At 53.8% G+C, this 13,658-nt stretch overlaps 2 protein-coding genes across 2 annotated transcripts in view; both read right to left on the bottom strand.

The window, feature by feature from the left end:
* CCNF (cyclin F) overlaps nt 1–7,336 on the bottom strand; it is a 19,892-nt gene extending 12,556 nt beyond the window's left edge. Inside the window, exons 1-8 of the mRNA XM_024759779.1 lie at nt 7,275–7,336; nt 6,038–6,192; nt 4,887–4,993; nt 3,877–3,944; nt 2,337–2,530; nt 1,858–1,911; nt 1,094–1,198; nt 720–797 (exon numbers count right to left, since the gene is read on the bottom strand). Coding sequence (XP_024615547.1) covers nt 720–797; nt 1,094–1,198; nt 1,858–1,911; nt 2,337–2,530; nt 3,877–3,944; nt 4,887–4,993; nt 6,038–6,192; nt 7,275–7,290 — 777 coding nt within the window. The 5' untranslated portion in view covers nt 7,291–7,336. The remainder of the gene's footprint in view (nt 1–719; nt 798–1,093; nt 1,199–1,857; nt 1,912–2,336; nt 2,531–3,876; nt 3,945–4,886; nt 4,994–6,037; nt 6,193–7,274) is intronic.
* An 83-nt stretch (nt 7,337–7,419) lies between these two features.
* Nucleotides 7,420–13,658, bottom strand: part of LOC112409464 (ATP-binding cassette sub-family A member 17-like) — a 77,403-nt gene continuing 71,164 nt past the window's right edge. Inside the window, 5 exon segments of the mRNA XM_024759614.1 lie at nt 7,420–7,752; nt 10,574–10,647; nt 10,780–10,970; nt 11,223–11,396; nt 12,609–12,796. Coding sequence (XP_024615382.1) covers nt 7,420–7,752; nt 10,574–10,647; nt 10,780–10,970; nt 11,223–11,396; nt 12,609–12,796 — 960 coding nt within the window.

Here is a 13,658-nt window from a genome sequence, read left to right as displayed (position 1 = left end):
GAAAGGGAGTTTTTTTTTTTTTTTTTTTAAAAAAAATTTTTTTTTTTTTTTTTTTTTTTTTTTAGTTTTTTGCCATACGCGGGCCTCTCACTGCTGCAGCCTCTCCCCTTGCGGAGCACAGGCTCCGGACGCGCAGGCTCAGCGGCCATGGCTCACGGGCCCAGCCGCTCCGCGGCATGTGGGATCTTCCTGGACCGGGGCACAAACCCGCGTCCCCTGCATCGGCAGGCGGACTCCCAACCACTGCGCCACCAGGGAAGCCCAAAATAATGACTTCTTTACAGCTGCACAGGGAGAGTGTCTGGAGAACGCCAACTACAGACCCCTGATATCCTGGTTCCAACACTGGACAACCTGGTGAGCAGGTCAGATAATGAGAAGAGGACAGCATTCCACACACCCATCTGCTCTAAGGAGCTCTAAGTTCTGTAGCCAAGATGCTTTCCCTACAGGCCAACTTTAGGGAGCTGTATAAATTTTGATGCAGATGTAATCCACGGCACTTAGAAATTAAGTGGCTGGCTGTCTTAGATGCAACGGGCAGAGGTGAGGAAAGTGCTTCTGGGCTCTCCTCCCCACACACCCTAGAGCTGAACTCCCTTAGATTCAGTTCCAAACCCTGGGCCACTCTTACTTCGTCCTGGGTGGGAACCTGGCAGTGTTGCCCCCACGGTCCCCACGAGAGGAGGTGTCAAGACAAAGGCCAGCTCCCAGCTCACCTGTGCTTCCCAGCAGCCTTTGGCAGCAAAGTCCCTGAGTTTCCGGAAGCTGTGGAGGCATCGTCCGGGATCTGACATCTGTCAATGGGAGAGTCACCATGCCGTTACATGGCCATATCTCTGGAGAAACTCAGAACCAACCCATAGTCTTCTTAAATGTTCCCCCTGACACCTCCAGAGGGTCCCCAGCTGTGCTTTCTTCCCAGCCCTTTATCCCCCAAATGGTGGTGGTCGTTTCAGGGGCAGTGCTGAAAGCGGCCCCATGACCAGCAGCGACCCCGGCTGCGGTGGCAGAACCTTGTCCAAGGGCTACTCTGGAGATTGTGCCTTTGGCCAACATAATCCATTCTTTCCCCAGACCTAGGCCCACTCACATCCATCTTTCTGTCACTTTCCCAGAGGAGGTACGAGCTGGTCAAACACCCCTGATTAGCAGACTCTTCAAACAGGTCCCGGGCCTGCTTCTGTTTCTCTTCATCCTAGAATAAGTACCTCTAAGTAACCACATATACTGTTCTCATCTTTAATAAAATGAGTTAACTACATTAGAGTAAAAATAACTTCTCTGAAGATACACAATTTGACAACCAACTCGTGAAGGCAAGCCCATGAGTTCTGCCCTCAGGCCCTGCTTCCTCCTGCACAAGGTTTGTGCTGGACTCGGCTCTGGGCACTGCCCGGACGGTGACGGGGGAGGGTTTCCCAAGGTCTTCCAGCTCCTCGCTCATACTAAGTGTCCCTCCCTTCTGCTGTCAGAGCACCTAGCACCAGGAGCCACCACCTCCCCCAAGACTGCTGCAGACGGGGTTCCCGAATCACAAGGCTCACTAAGTAGAGAGGTCTGCGTGAGTAGTGGGAGGGAGCCGCCAGTAGCAGAGCCGTGAAACAAATAGACCCGGGGTCCTGTCCCGCTCAGACACTCTTCCTGGCTCCACACAGCCTCACAGACAGGGCTCATCTTGGCTTTGAATCCCGGAAGCCCCCCTCTGCTGCCTTTCACGCAGTTCCTGATTCTTGGTGCTTGAAGCTGCCAGAAAGGCGAGCAGCACAAAAATGCAGACCCGCTGTGCCCTGCGTGCTCACCCGGGCCAGGACGTCAAACAACGCAGGGCCCCGTGGGATGGTGGAGGGGACTCACCTCAAAAAGACTCAGCACTCTCCCCAAGCAGTGCAGTATGGACGCTCTGTGAGTCTAGAGAAAGGAGGTGGAGGAGGAGGGGTGACTGTTAGCGGACAGAGCTTCCCGGGGACTGTCCCTCTGTGTGTGGGTCCTCCTTGCTCCCTGCCCAGCCCCTCTGTGCAGAGGACCACTCCCTGATTCCAGGCCTCCGCCAACTGCTTCACAGAGCCTCAGTCCTGCCTTTCCAGCAGTTGACCTGTCTGCAGCCCAGCCCCTCACCCGATTCCCCTGACCCTGGCTCCGAGGCCTCCTCTCCTGCTAGTCATTAGCAGATGCTCCCACATCCGCACTGTTTTCTATGCCTCCACTGCTCTCGGGTCCCTGACTTTACATGGTCCATAGCATCTCCCCTCAAAGTTTTCTCACCTCCCGGGACCCTACGGGGCTCAGCCCGCCCAGCACGGCCTGCCCTACTTGCATCCCTTGCCAGGACTCACTTTCTGCAGCTGGCACTCCATCCTGAGGCTCTCGTGAACCACGGCCTTGCAGCAGCTTCCGGACACCGACCAAGGTGGGCGGATGAAGAGCCAGATGAAGGGTGCGGCGCCCACATTCAGGCGCTCCGTGAGACTGAAGAAGCGAGAGGCCTTCAGCCCGTTCACTTCCGCCCGGGCCTCATCAGACACAGACACTGGAGAGACGGACAGAACACAGCCCGGATGTCTCTGGAGGAGGGGTGTGGGAAGTTCCCCAGTCTTTTTGGAAAGTTTAAAGCCTTAAGCCGCTACAACGTGAAGTTGCTGGTGTCTTAGGACAGAAGAGCTGGGATGGGGGCTCCTCCCTTTTCTTCCCATGTTTTATGAACCAAGTGCCCTGCAGCCCCTCCCAGCAGCCTGGATTCCGAAGATCTGGGAAGGTCCCCCCCACGTGGAGGCATCAGATGCCCACCCTCCTTCCTGTGGGGAACTGCTGCTCAGACCCCTGTTAACGGGTAGGGGGTTTCTTTGTGGGGTAATGAGATGATGGCTCCAAATTGAGTGGTGATGGGTGCACGACTCTGTGAAGATACCCAAACCACTGGACTGTACACATTAGACAGGTGAGCTGAGTGGTGTGTGAATTTCATCTGGGCAAAGCCATCTGACAGGAGGGTGGGCGCAGGATTGCTCATCGTCTGCAGGTCCAACAGTCCTGTCAACCAGCTGTGACCAGGGTGACCTCTCAGTAAGACGCCAGGTCTTTTAGAAGCAGAAAAATGGCGACTATACCCAAGTCTTTATGCATCTTGGGAGCTGGGACAGGATGAACTGCAGGCTCGCTCCTTAGTGTGCTCAGCATACAGGCAGGAATTGGGAGAGAGGGCCGCACCAGGTTCTTTCGAGGAGCACCTGCCCCTTAGGGGTGAAGGAATCTAGGTACCAGGCTGGCTTTGACCTGTTTGTACTTGCCTCCCACTTGGAGCCTTGGCTCCCTGTGTTACTGACACTTGGCATCAGGCATGCTTTGACCACTGCCCCAGGTTCCTCAGATGAGCTGTGGCCAAGGAGAGAAGCTGGGGTCTACGCATGGGCTGCGGTGTTAACTAGGCAGCCAGGGAGGGCTGGCTTGCCTGAGTAGCCCCCATTCTGAGTCTCTGCTCAGAGTCACTCGTTGTCAACCGAAATTAATGGTTCATTAAACAAAGAGGCAACTCCCCCAAACTACAAAATCAAACTTCATCCATGGGTCCCTGAGCAGGACACCTCTGGCACAAGCTCCCCAGTGGGGACGGTGCACAGCCAGACACAGCAAGAACAGCGACTAAACTGCTGACACGGGCAAGAGCTCATGCTTGTTCTATTAGGTTTCTTGTTTTCGGCTACACCACACAGCATGCGGGATCTTAGTTCTCCAACCAGGGATCTAACCTGCGCCCCCTGCAGTGGAAGCACAGAGTCTTAACCGCTGGACCACCAGGGAAGTCCCTCGTGCTTGTTCTAAAATGTCAGTACCAAGTGGGGTGAGGCCAGCCCCAGCACCAGCCCCTCGAGGACTTACGGCCTTCATTGTAGAGGTAGGCTATGCCCAGCTTCACAGCAGCTTCAAAATTCCCTTTTTCGGCAGCCCTAGAACATTAAGAACATGAAACATCACATGATTTTATTCCATAAAGGTTATGTTCCACCACAGCACTTAAAACTACAGTACTTATTTTCTGAACAGAAAATATTTTTGGCAATGCAGCTAAATATCAATTATCCATGACATGCTACAACATGGATGAGCCTGGAAAACACACTTGTGAAAGAAGACAGACACAAAAGGCCACATGTTGTATGATTCCACTCATATGAAATGTCCAGAAAAGGCAAATCCACAGAGACAGAAAGCAGATTAGTGGCTGCATAGGGTCTGCGTTACTATAGGGAAAATAGGGAGTGACTGCTAATGGTTATGGGGCTTCATTTGGGGGTCATGAGAATGTCCTAAAGTTAGATAGTGTTGATGATTGCACAACTCTGTGAGCATACTAAAAACCATTGAGTTGTACACTTTAAAAGGGTAAATTGTGTGGATGGTGGACTATGTCTCAGGCAGCCTGCCTGTGACCACTGGCATACTGCAGCTTGCAGCCCCTCCGGCCCTTCCTCTAGGTCCCAACCCTGGCCGGGGAGGTGGGATCAGCCAATGAGTATAATGTAATAGGATTCAAATCGCATTGTTCTGACCAAAAGAAGACGGCTGAGGAAAGTTTCCACATGCAGGTGACCTGCATCTGAGTCACACACAATGGGTCACAGCTCAAGTGGACCCTTCAGAAGCACTGCTGTGACTAATGAGAGTCAGGCCTGTGCTGGTGGTGTGGATGACCCATGACTGTGCTGGAAGTTGTGTGACTCGATGGGTGAGGTCAACAGCCCTCAGTCACTCCCTGGGGAATAAGGTGTTGGCGGGAGCAACAAGCAAGAGGAAAATCATTCCCAGGTCAGGCCTTGAGACACAGACTGGCATAGCAGGGAGGCCCAAAGGTGGGAGAAAGCCACGCTCTTCTCAGGGTGCAGGGATACCTTTCAAAGAGCTTCAGGTTCTTTGGAGAAGGCCACAGCTCCTGGAAGCTGGCACATGCCCACACGCTGGCATGGTTATCCACCAGGTACTTCAGGTGGGAGTGAACCTGAAGAACAATGGAAGAGGGGGAGTGGTGGTTAATCAAGGGATCTCCCAGAAGTCCTGCTTCTGGAGCTCTTGAAGACAGGGTGTAGACAGATGTAGGGTCTCCTGTTTCCCTCCCCACCCTAGCAGTAAAGGCCCAGCCTCTGTGTATCAAAGTAACTAACAATTGCTTTGAATAGAGAAAAGAGCCCAGAAACAACTTTCTCTGTGGCTCTAAAGATGGGGACAGTGGTCCTGGAAGGGGGAATAAGCACCTAGGCTGAGAAAGGGGATATAATGCTATAATACCTGCAAGGATCAGGGAAATCAACTCTAATGGGAACAGGTAGGTCAGAAATCTGTTTTGAGCTCCTCTACTTAGGGTCTTGCTAGTGGGAGCAAAGCTGAGGCCTGCAAGTCAATGGGGGCTCTCAGAAAAGACTGAAACACATGACAGCAGCCTCAGGTAGGACTTCTGTCCTGGGTGATAGCAGGAAGTGCCCAGGCAGGGGGCCCTGAGCACAGGTGAGCATTTTAAGTGCTAAAGCTTCCACTGCCATTGGAAATTCAGCACCCATGGATATTATGAATGCAATGGAGGCAGGTTTGGGAGTCAGAGAAGTGGGTTCTTACTGGTGTTCCCCCACTAATTTGCTGTATGCCCTTGGTTAAATCACTCAAAGTGAGGCTTCAGTTCTGAAATCTGCAAAATAACTCCCAGAGTCCCTTTCAGTGCTGAATATTACATGGGCTTCGTCCTCAAGAAAATACTATTTTTCTTCTTAATGCTATCTTATTTCTTGAGGGATGCAAATTTCACTGCCATAAAAGGGTATTTTCTCTGTCAAAATAAACATTACAATGAGCAGACTCAAACCTTGCTGTCCTACGTTTTAGCTTTCCTGCAATCAGAACAACCTTAGGCATCTATTACCAATATCACCGTTGTTTCCTCTACCCTCATTTGTAGCCAAAGTTTTTGTTCTGACATTTAAGACACGAAGCCTTCATGGTACAATATAACCAATGATGCCAGGCCTGACACTATTTTCATCTGACAACTTACAGCTCGGACAGCGAGGATGTCTCCAACAGAAAGCCATTTCAGGATATGAAAGAGCACATCTTCAGGGAGACTCAAGATCGTTAGGTTTCGGGGTCTCCTTCTTATTCTCCGCTTTGTAGGATAACAGAAACACTTGGCACACCTACAGTGGATCACTTAAGAAAAAAAATCAGAATGGTCTAAGTGATGTGTTGGAAACGAGTTGTGCTGATATGAAAAGTTACATCTGAACATGATTTAACAGTTACTGTCCTCTGCCCCAGCCATATTTACAGTCCTAAACAAAGATTAAATAAAGGAGCAGTAGTGGTACAGAAGACATCATCATTCATTCAAATATTCAATAAACATTGATGGTGAGTAGTAATCATGTAACCTGGCTATTGGGAAACCTTCTGATCCAGAGCCCAGCTGACAACCAGGAAGGGGGAAAAAGCAGCCAACGCTGATGATGGTTAGCCTTGCATTTCACTCTCAGGGAGGCGCCTTGACCCTTACTGATCTCTTTGCTTCTATCTGCACACAGTACTAAAATGCATAATGTTAATAAGGATCTGTGGACTTGAACAGTCTGGTTTTCAAGTCCAAACTAGGAGGGTCCACCCTGCAGAGAAGCCAAAGGTGGACTTGGAGGCCAGGCCTGTCCCAGCTCTGCGGATGTCAGAGCTGCCCAGCCAGTCTCAGTGTCCTCTCTCCCCACAGGAGGTCCTTCCAACTTCAACTTCAGCAAGTCTTTGCTGACTCTAAGCAGACGACATATGAGCTTGAGGCAGGAGGAGCCCATCACCTACAATTCACCTGGTTTCCCACCCGTTCCTTCCTCCAGTCCCGACAGGAGGTGGCTGCTCTCCCACCCGCACGACTCCTTCCTCAGGGCTTCTTCCTGCCCCCCTCCCCTCGCTCTTCACCTGGGTCTTCCCATCATCAATTAACATGCTGCGAAAGCCAAGCGTACACGCAGGGCGACCGATCCCTGCGTTTTACCGCATTTTTCTCATCCCCTCCAGGACAGCCACGATAATAACCACGGAAACCTGAGCGGCGCTCACGGCCCTCGACAGGTGGCAGACCCCGCGCGCCGCTTTCACCGCTTTCACGCGGAGCAGGGCGCTCCCGGGCATTTAAACCACGCGCCGAGCGGGCGCCGCCGGGAAGACACGCACCCCGGGCAAAAGGGCTCGAGCCAGCCCTGCTCAGTCTCGAGGCCGCCCCGCCGCGCCCCGCGCCCAGCGCTCACCGCCTCCGCTCCCCATAACCGTGGCTACCGTCGCTACCGTCGCCGATACCTCTGCCAGTGCCGCCTGCCGGCCCAGAGCGCGACTCCCCACGCAGGCGCAGACCCGCCCGCCGCCCGCCGGAGTTTTCAAATGCACCAGGCGCTCTCATTGGCCCGCCCGGGGGGGCGCGCGCCACTGTTCGGCCGGGCCCCGCCCCCTCCCCCCCACTCGGGCTCGGACGCTCGCGATTGGCCGCGCCAGGATGCGAATTCGAACGCCGGCTGTTGATTGGTAGAGCTTGCGCGGCCGCCCCGCCTCCCCGGCCCTGGCCAGTGTCCCTAAGGAGCGTGGCTCCGGGCCTGGCTGCAGCAGCGTCTCTGAATCCGCTCCGGCCTGCGTTGACCTGGCCTGTTCTGGGCTTAGGCCTTGTGGTTGACTCGGCGGCAAGAGGTCCCGGCGACCGGAGGCCACGGCGTGCAATGGTTTGTCAGTGAAGGTCTGAGCGGACCGGCCGCGCCTCCGAGCCCGGGGTCTCGGAGCGGGGACTTAGGCTGGCCGGCACCCGCGGGCTGCGCCTCACCGAGGCTAGCCCTGACCTTTCCGACCCGCACCCCGAGGCCGCACGCCCTTCTTCCAGCCCTTGCTTCAGGCGAGGAGACCCCTGGTTCGGTGGCCGAGTCGCTGTTGGCATAGATCGTAATGCAGAAAGTGGAGTCCAGAGACCTGGTGCTCGAAATCTTCATTGACTCATCCAACACGTTTGACTCCTTCCTCCCTTGAAACGTGGCTCACCCTGGACCCCTCCTCCATCCCTGCCCAGGGCAAGCCCTCACCTTCTCACTTGGACTAGATATCGTCCCCTGTCAGTCCCCAATGTCTCCTCGTGGTCACCTGGGAGCCCAACTAAAATAGAAGTGCACACCTGCTTGCTTTACTGGCTGCTTTCAGCCACAGCTGAGCGTTCTGTTTACTCAGGTATTAGGCAGTGCCCACCGATTCTGTCTTTCTGCAACCAGCTCACATCCCACCTCTTTCATGAGACCTTCGGACAAGGAAAGAAATGCAGTCTACTGGCAGAAGTGTTTGATGGAAGAGGACAGAGTGGCTTTTCCTGGAGAAGCCGGGGAATCTGGGTCAAGACTCTCCTCTCCCATTTCCCCACAGCCTCAGACAGCACTCTGTCCCGCTACCACTTATACTCGCTGAACCCCTTCAGGGTACTTGGTCTGTGCTCAGCAGCCGAACACACAGAGGAGCCATGGTGCCAAGGCTCCATGCCAGTCTGGAGCAGGAGACGAACGTATGATCACAGCATGGGATATGAGGCCTTGGAAGCTGGGGGTGGAGGAGGGGCAGGGGTGATGTGCATGGGAAGAGAAGTGGGTAGAGCAGAGCAAGCTTGGAACTTGCTCCCCAGATGCCCCACGTTCCCACACCAGAGGACAGGAGAATCCACAGGACCCCTAAGGGTTTTCAGTCTTCTTCACCTCACCTTTGTTTCCATAGGTTACTGTTTCCCAGTTTGGTACTTTGTTGTCCTCCCCCTGCACTGTTACTTTCTTTGTTGCTGGTCTCCCCAGGGCAGAGGTACACTCTTTGTGTTAGATTTTGGTGGCATTGGCTTCACCAGTGAGTAAGTCACGCTCTCGCTCCCCTGTGACACTGCGTGTCTGTGGAGTCCAAGTGGCACCCTGACCAGTCTCTCAGTTGTCCTCTATCTTGCTCCTATGTCCTTACCACTCTTTTTATTTATTCAGAGGTAAAGTTTTCTTGTTTATCAGGAAATAGGCGTTCTTCTCTTTGCTCTGCTGCAGCCATGCCATCCGTCACCCCCACCCACTGCCCTGGCAGTAAGAGCCCCTGGGCTCAGAGGGGTGATGAGTCACTCCCAGAAGGTGTGAGAAGAGCCCATTTCCCATTGGGCTTCAGGAAGGTGAGAGAACTCACTGGAAGAGTAGATTTTTGGGAGCTCAGGCAAGTTCCTGACTGGAATAAGATGGCAGTTGAAGGCCTGGGGTGAATGAGAAAGAAACTCAAGGGTAGCAGGGTGCAGAGGGGAGAGTAGGGAAAAGTGAAGCAGGCTGGGAGCGTGAGGCATCCCCCACTCGGAGAGAAAGGAAGAGGAGCCTACAGAGGAGGCAGATGAGGGGCCATGGGGGGCCTGGTGCAGTGGGGAGAAGGGGGCAGGGGACACAGATGCCTCAGAGAAGTCACAGGAAAAATGGATTGAGTGGGTGTGGCAGCCAGGCATGTGACAACGCTGTACTTTTGGTGAGTGGTGAGGGGAGGTAGGGAGTGGGCAGGGATGGTAGACACCACTTTCCCAGAGCTGAGCTGAGAAGGGAGGGAGACACCACTTTCCCAGAGCTGAGCTGCAAAGGAGAAGCCGACTGGGGCTTTGTAGAGGGGCGGGTGTGACCATGCTGCAGGGAGAAAGGCTATTGGGCAGGGCACTTCTCGGACAAAGGTACACGGCCACATCCATCTGCACTCAGGCCGGATGGTCTGAGCTCACAGGCTTAGCTTAGTTCTTCTCATGCCTGAGCTGCATCAGAAGCACCTGTTAACACAGATTGCTGGTCCTCACCCCCCAGACTTCTGATTCAATGGGTTTGGGGTGGGGCCTAAGAATCTGCATTTCTAACAAGTTTCTGGATGATGTGGATGCTCCTGGTCAGAGACTCCACTTTGAGAACTTCTGCCTGAGTTGAATCCTGGCTCTACCATCTGTTGACCATGGAAAGTTGCTGGATATCTCTAAGTCTCAGCTTACTCTTCTGGGCAATGGGATAATAATCATGTTCACATCATGGGTTGACGGAGGGCCACATACAGGCTCACCCCTAACATTCGCGTGGGCCAGGGCAGAGAACAAATGGAGCCCCACAAATCCAAATATTGAAAAATGGTGCTTTAAGTTCGCAAACTTGTCAATCTCTTCTCTCCTCCTACCTCTCAGCTGCTCCCAGACCACCTCTCAAGAAGTCAGTCCTACAGAATTGAGCTCTCTGTGATTTTAGGGAAAGGGACCCTGGCTGTGAGTGGTGCCAGAAGGCAGAGGCCCCAGCTGGGTCCCTGGATTGCTGTGTGACCCTGGGCATATGGTGTCCCCTCTCTGGGTCCGCTCACCTCTCTGTGAAATGAGGGGGTGGGGGGAGCTGATATCCGAGGTCCCTTCCAACTCAAACATTCTTATTTTCTATGAAATCCATGTGAATGTTGCAGCAGCACTGAATAAGACTTCCACCTGAAAGAGAGAACACCAGAAAGTGGGTGACATCAGAGGTGTGCTCCCTCTGATGCCCAGGTATGTGCTCACCTTCGCCCAGCTGAGGTCATTGCCAGGCAGGTAGTAATGGACCATCCCTTGGTGCTCACCTTCCAGGACACTGCCTGCACAGTGTCCCCCTGAGGGCCGGGCTGGATGGCCAGGGGAGGGCGGCCCAGGCTCCTGGAATCATGGCCCTCGTCCCAGGGGTCAGGGATGGACAGATGCACAGATGACCTCTGCACAGCAGCACATACCTGGGAAGGTCAGGTCCACAAATGCCTTGAACTCTTCCAGGGCCTCCTGCTGCCTGTCGCTCCAGATCTTGGCCCGTAGGGAGTAGCCACTGCCAAACTTGCTCTTGAGGTGCTGTGGGCTGCCCAGGCACTTGAACTGATGCTGCACCATAATGGCCAGCCAGGTGCACAAGGCCTCACAGTCCTCCATGCTGGGGAGAGGGGATGGAGGCCTGACAAACGGCTGGGAGGTGCTGATGCCCACCATCCACGTCAAAGGCTTGTGCAGATGAGAAGGTGTTGATGCCCAGATCAGGCTGTTCCTGATTCCCATGCTCAGGGTGTGGCCCACAAGGTAAAGCCTGGGGACTCTCCTCACAGACTCTTCACCAGATGCTGACAGGTCTTCTCTCCACCCAGCCCCTCCCGGCCCACCCCTCCCTCAGCCCCGGTCCTGGCTTTACCTGTGGGAGGTGATGACAATGGCCTTGCCAGACTTGCAGGCCCTCGCAGCGGTGCCCCAGAGCAGGCTCCGGGCCATGGGGTCCATGCCAGTGGACGATGGCTCGTCCAGGAAGACGACTGTGGGCTCTCCAAGCAAGGCAGTGCTGGTGCTCAGCTTCCGCTTGTTGCCACCGCTGGGGCAGAGGGGGAGAAGTTGGGTGATTGGCAATCTTAAGTTTCCAGTAGTACAATCCTCCCCCCTTTTTACTTCTCTATTAAGAAAGTGCTCACGCCCCACGGTGGGGCATTCAGTAACATGGCCCACCACCCTCCCTCAGGGGTGCACTGTGACTTGGCTGTCCACTCAGCATCTAAACCATTTCCCTGGACACAGGCATAGGTCCAGGGTGAGCACATGGTCCATGAATCTCCTTTGAGGGTCTCTATGGATGTTAGGGGGGTAAGAGCATAGGGCCCTTTTTTTTTTTTTGAGGTACGTGGGCCTCTCACTGTTGTGGCCTCTCCCATTGCGGAGCACAGGCTCCGGACGCGCAGGCTCAGCGGCCATGGCTCACAGGCCGAGCCGCTCCGCGGCATGTGGGATCTTCCCGGACCGGGGCACAAACCCGTGTCCCCTGCATCGGCAGGCGGACTCTCAACCACTGCGCCACCAGGAAAGCCCCATAGGGCCGTTTTAGCTAACTTTATTTAATGAACACATAGCATTTACAATGTACAAGGCACTGTTCTAAACATCCCAGGTGTTAACTCATTTAATCATCAGAAGATGCAAGGAAACACAAAAACATGCTTGAAACCGAAGTCAACAGAAGAAAGAGACAGGGCAACATCATCTAACCGCCTCTGACTTCCCTGTCCCGGGAGTGGGGTACTGCTGCCAGCCTGCAGGGGCGCTGTGCACAACTCGAGGGGTGGCCTGGGATTCCGGACATGTGCGGCCTTGCTTTGTTTAAGTTAACTGGAGTTGGGTTAGGATCACTGGCAACATAAGACTGAGGAATCCCCCAGGCTTCTCAGCAGAACAACAGCTCAGATGCCTCATACAGAGCGGGATAAGGTGGTGTGTGCTTGAAACGCAAGTCTACCAGAAATCAGAAGCCCTTTGTGAAGCGATAGGAAGAATAATACCAATGGTGCATCAGCCCGTCCTCAGCCACATAACTGCCTGGGGCCAAGAGGAAGCTGTGCCTTGGGGCAGCCCAGGCCATTGACCCATTCTTACAGGGGAGGGAGGCCACCTTCCCAAAAATCCACGCAGTGGCATGGACCACAAAACTACCCCAAGCACGGAGCTGACACGCCTTGCCCTACCCCTCAAAACTGAGAAGAACCACAACACATCTTATTACCGGAGGGGGAAGGGCCGAGGGAGCCCCAAGTCTCACCTGTAGGTCTTCACCAGGTTGTCGGCGTACGTGTACATGAGTAAATCATCAAGAATTTGGTCCACACAGGCACTGATGTGGAGCTTGGGGATGCCCCGGAGCTAGGCGTACATGACCAGTGTCTCCTTGTCCGTCATGTGGTCCAGCAGGGCATCAAACTGGGGAGAGTAGCCAATCCACTGCCTCACCTGGGGTTGGAACACAGCCCAAGGGGTAGGCGTGTCAGAAGGAAAGCTGCCAATTGGAATTGTGTCCTGTGCACCCCCATGTGTGCCACATGAACAGATATGTGCCATGGGGTGCCAAGGGCCAACAGTGACGTTCGGGAGTCTGGATGCAGCACTTGCTGGTGGCATGAACCTCAGTTCTGGAGGGTGCATGTGGGGCTGGAGTGCTTATTTCCTGCCTGCCTGGCAGTAAACCTCAGTGCCCAGTGCTCCCTACCTCTTGTCACCTTCCAAGTACATGGTCAGCAGAAGACGCTTTATTATTTCCCCTTTAAACACATTTTCTATTAGACATGTAACCCACGAATAGATTTTCTTTGTAAGGCTGCTGGAGTCTCTCGGCAGGGCACGCCCTGGGCAGTGCAGTCACATGGGGGTGCACTTCCAAACTTTTGCATGGCTGGGTGCTCCCCATAGGGGACCAACTGTGTTGCAAACAGTATCATCCTTTATCTACCATTCTGCAACTTGCATTTTTAACTCGCCATTATGTCTTAAAGATCTTCCTTGGCCAGTAAATACAAACCTACTCCAGCTCAGTTTAACTGCTACTTAGTCATCCAGGAAACATTTCTATATTTGAGTTGGCTGTTTATAAAAGATTCAGGCACATATGTGATATTTCCAAGTTTTTGCCGTTATGAACTTGCAGCAAACCACCCTGATTTGTGCCATGTTCAAGAGCTCCCCTGGAATAGAAGATGACAAGAGTATGATACCATTTTTGAAAGATAATCAGTGTCCTTCCTTCTCCTTTCCTCCTCCCTTTAAAGCAGCTGGACAGCTCTGGGCTCTGCCATCTGGGGGGGGGCAGGGAGACCAC

Source organism: Neophocaena asiaeorientalis, unplaced genomic scaffold, assembly GCF_003031525.2.
Source record: "Neophocaena asiaeorientalis asiaeorientalis breed wild unplaced genomic scaffold, Neophocaena_asiaeorientalis_V1.1 scaffold254, whole genome shotgun sequence".
Lineage (NCBI taxonomy): Eukaryota > Metazoa > Chordata > Mammalia > Artiodactyla > Phocoenidae > Neophocaena > Neophocaena asiaeorientalis.
This window is presented reverse-complemented; position numbering and strand designations above follow the sequence as displayed.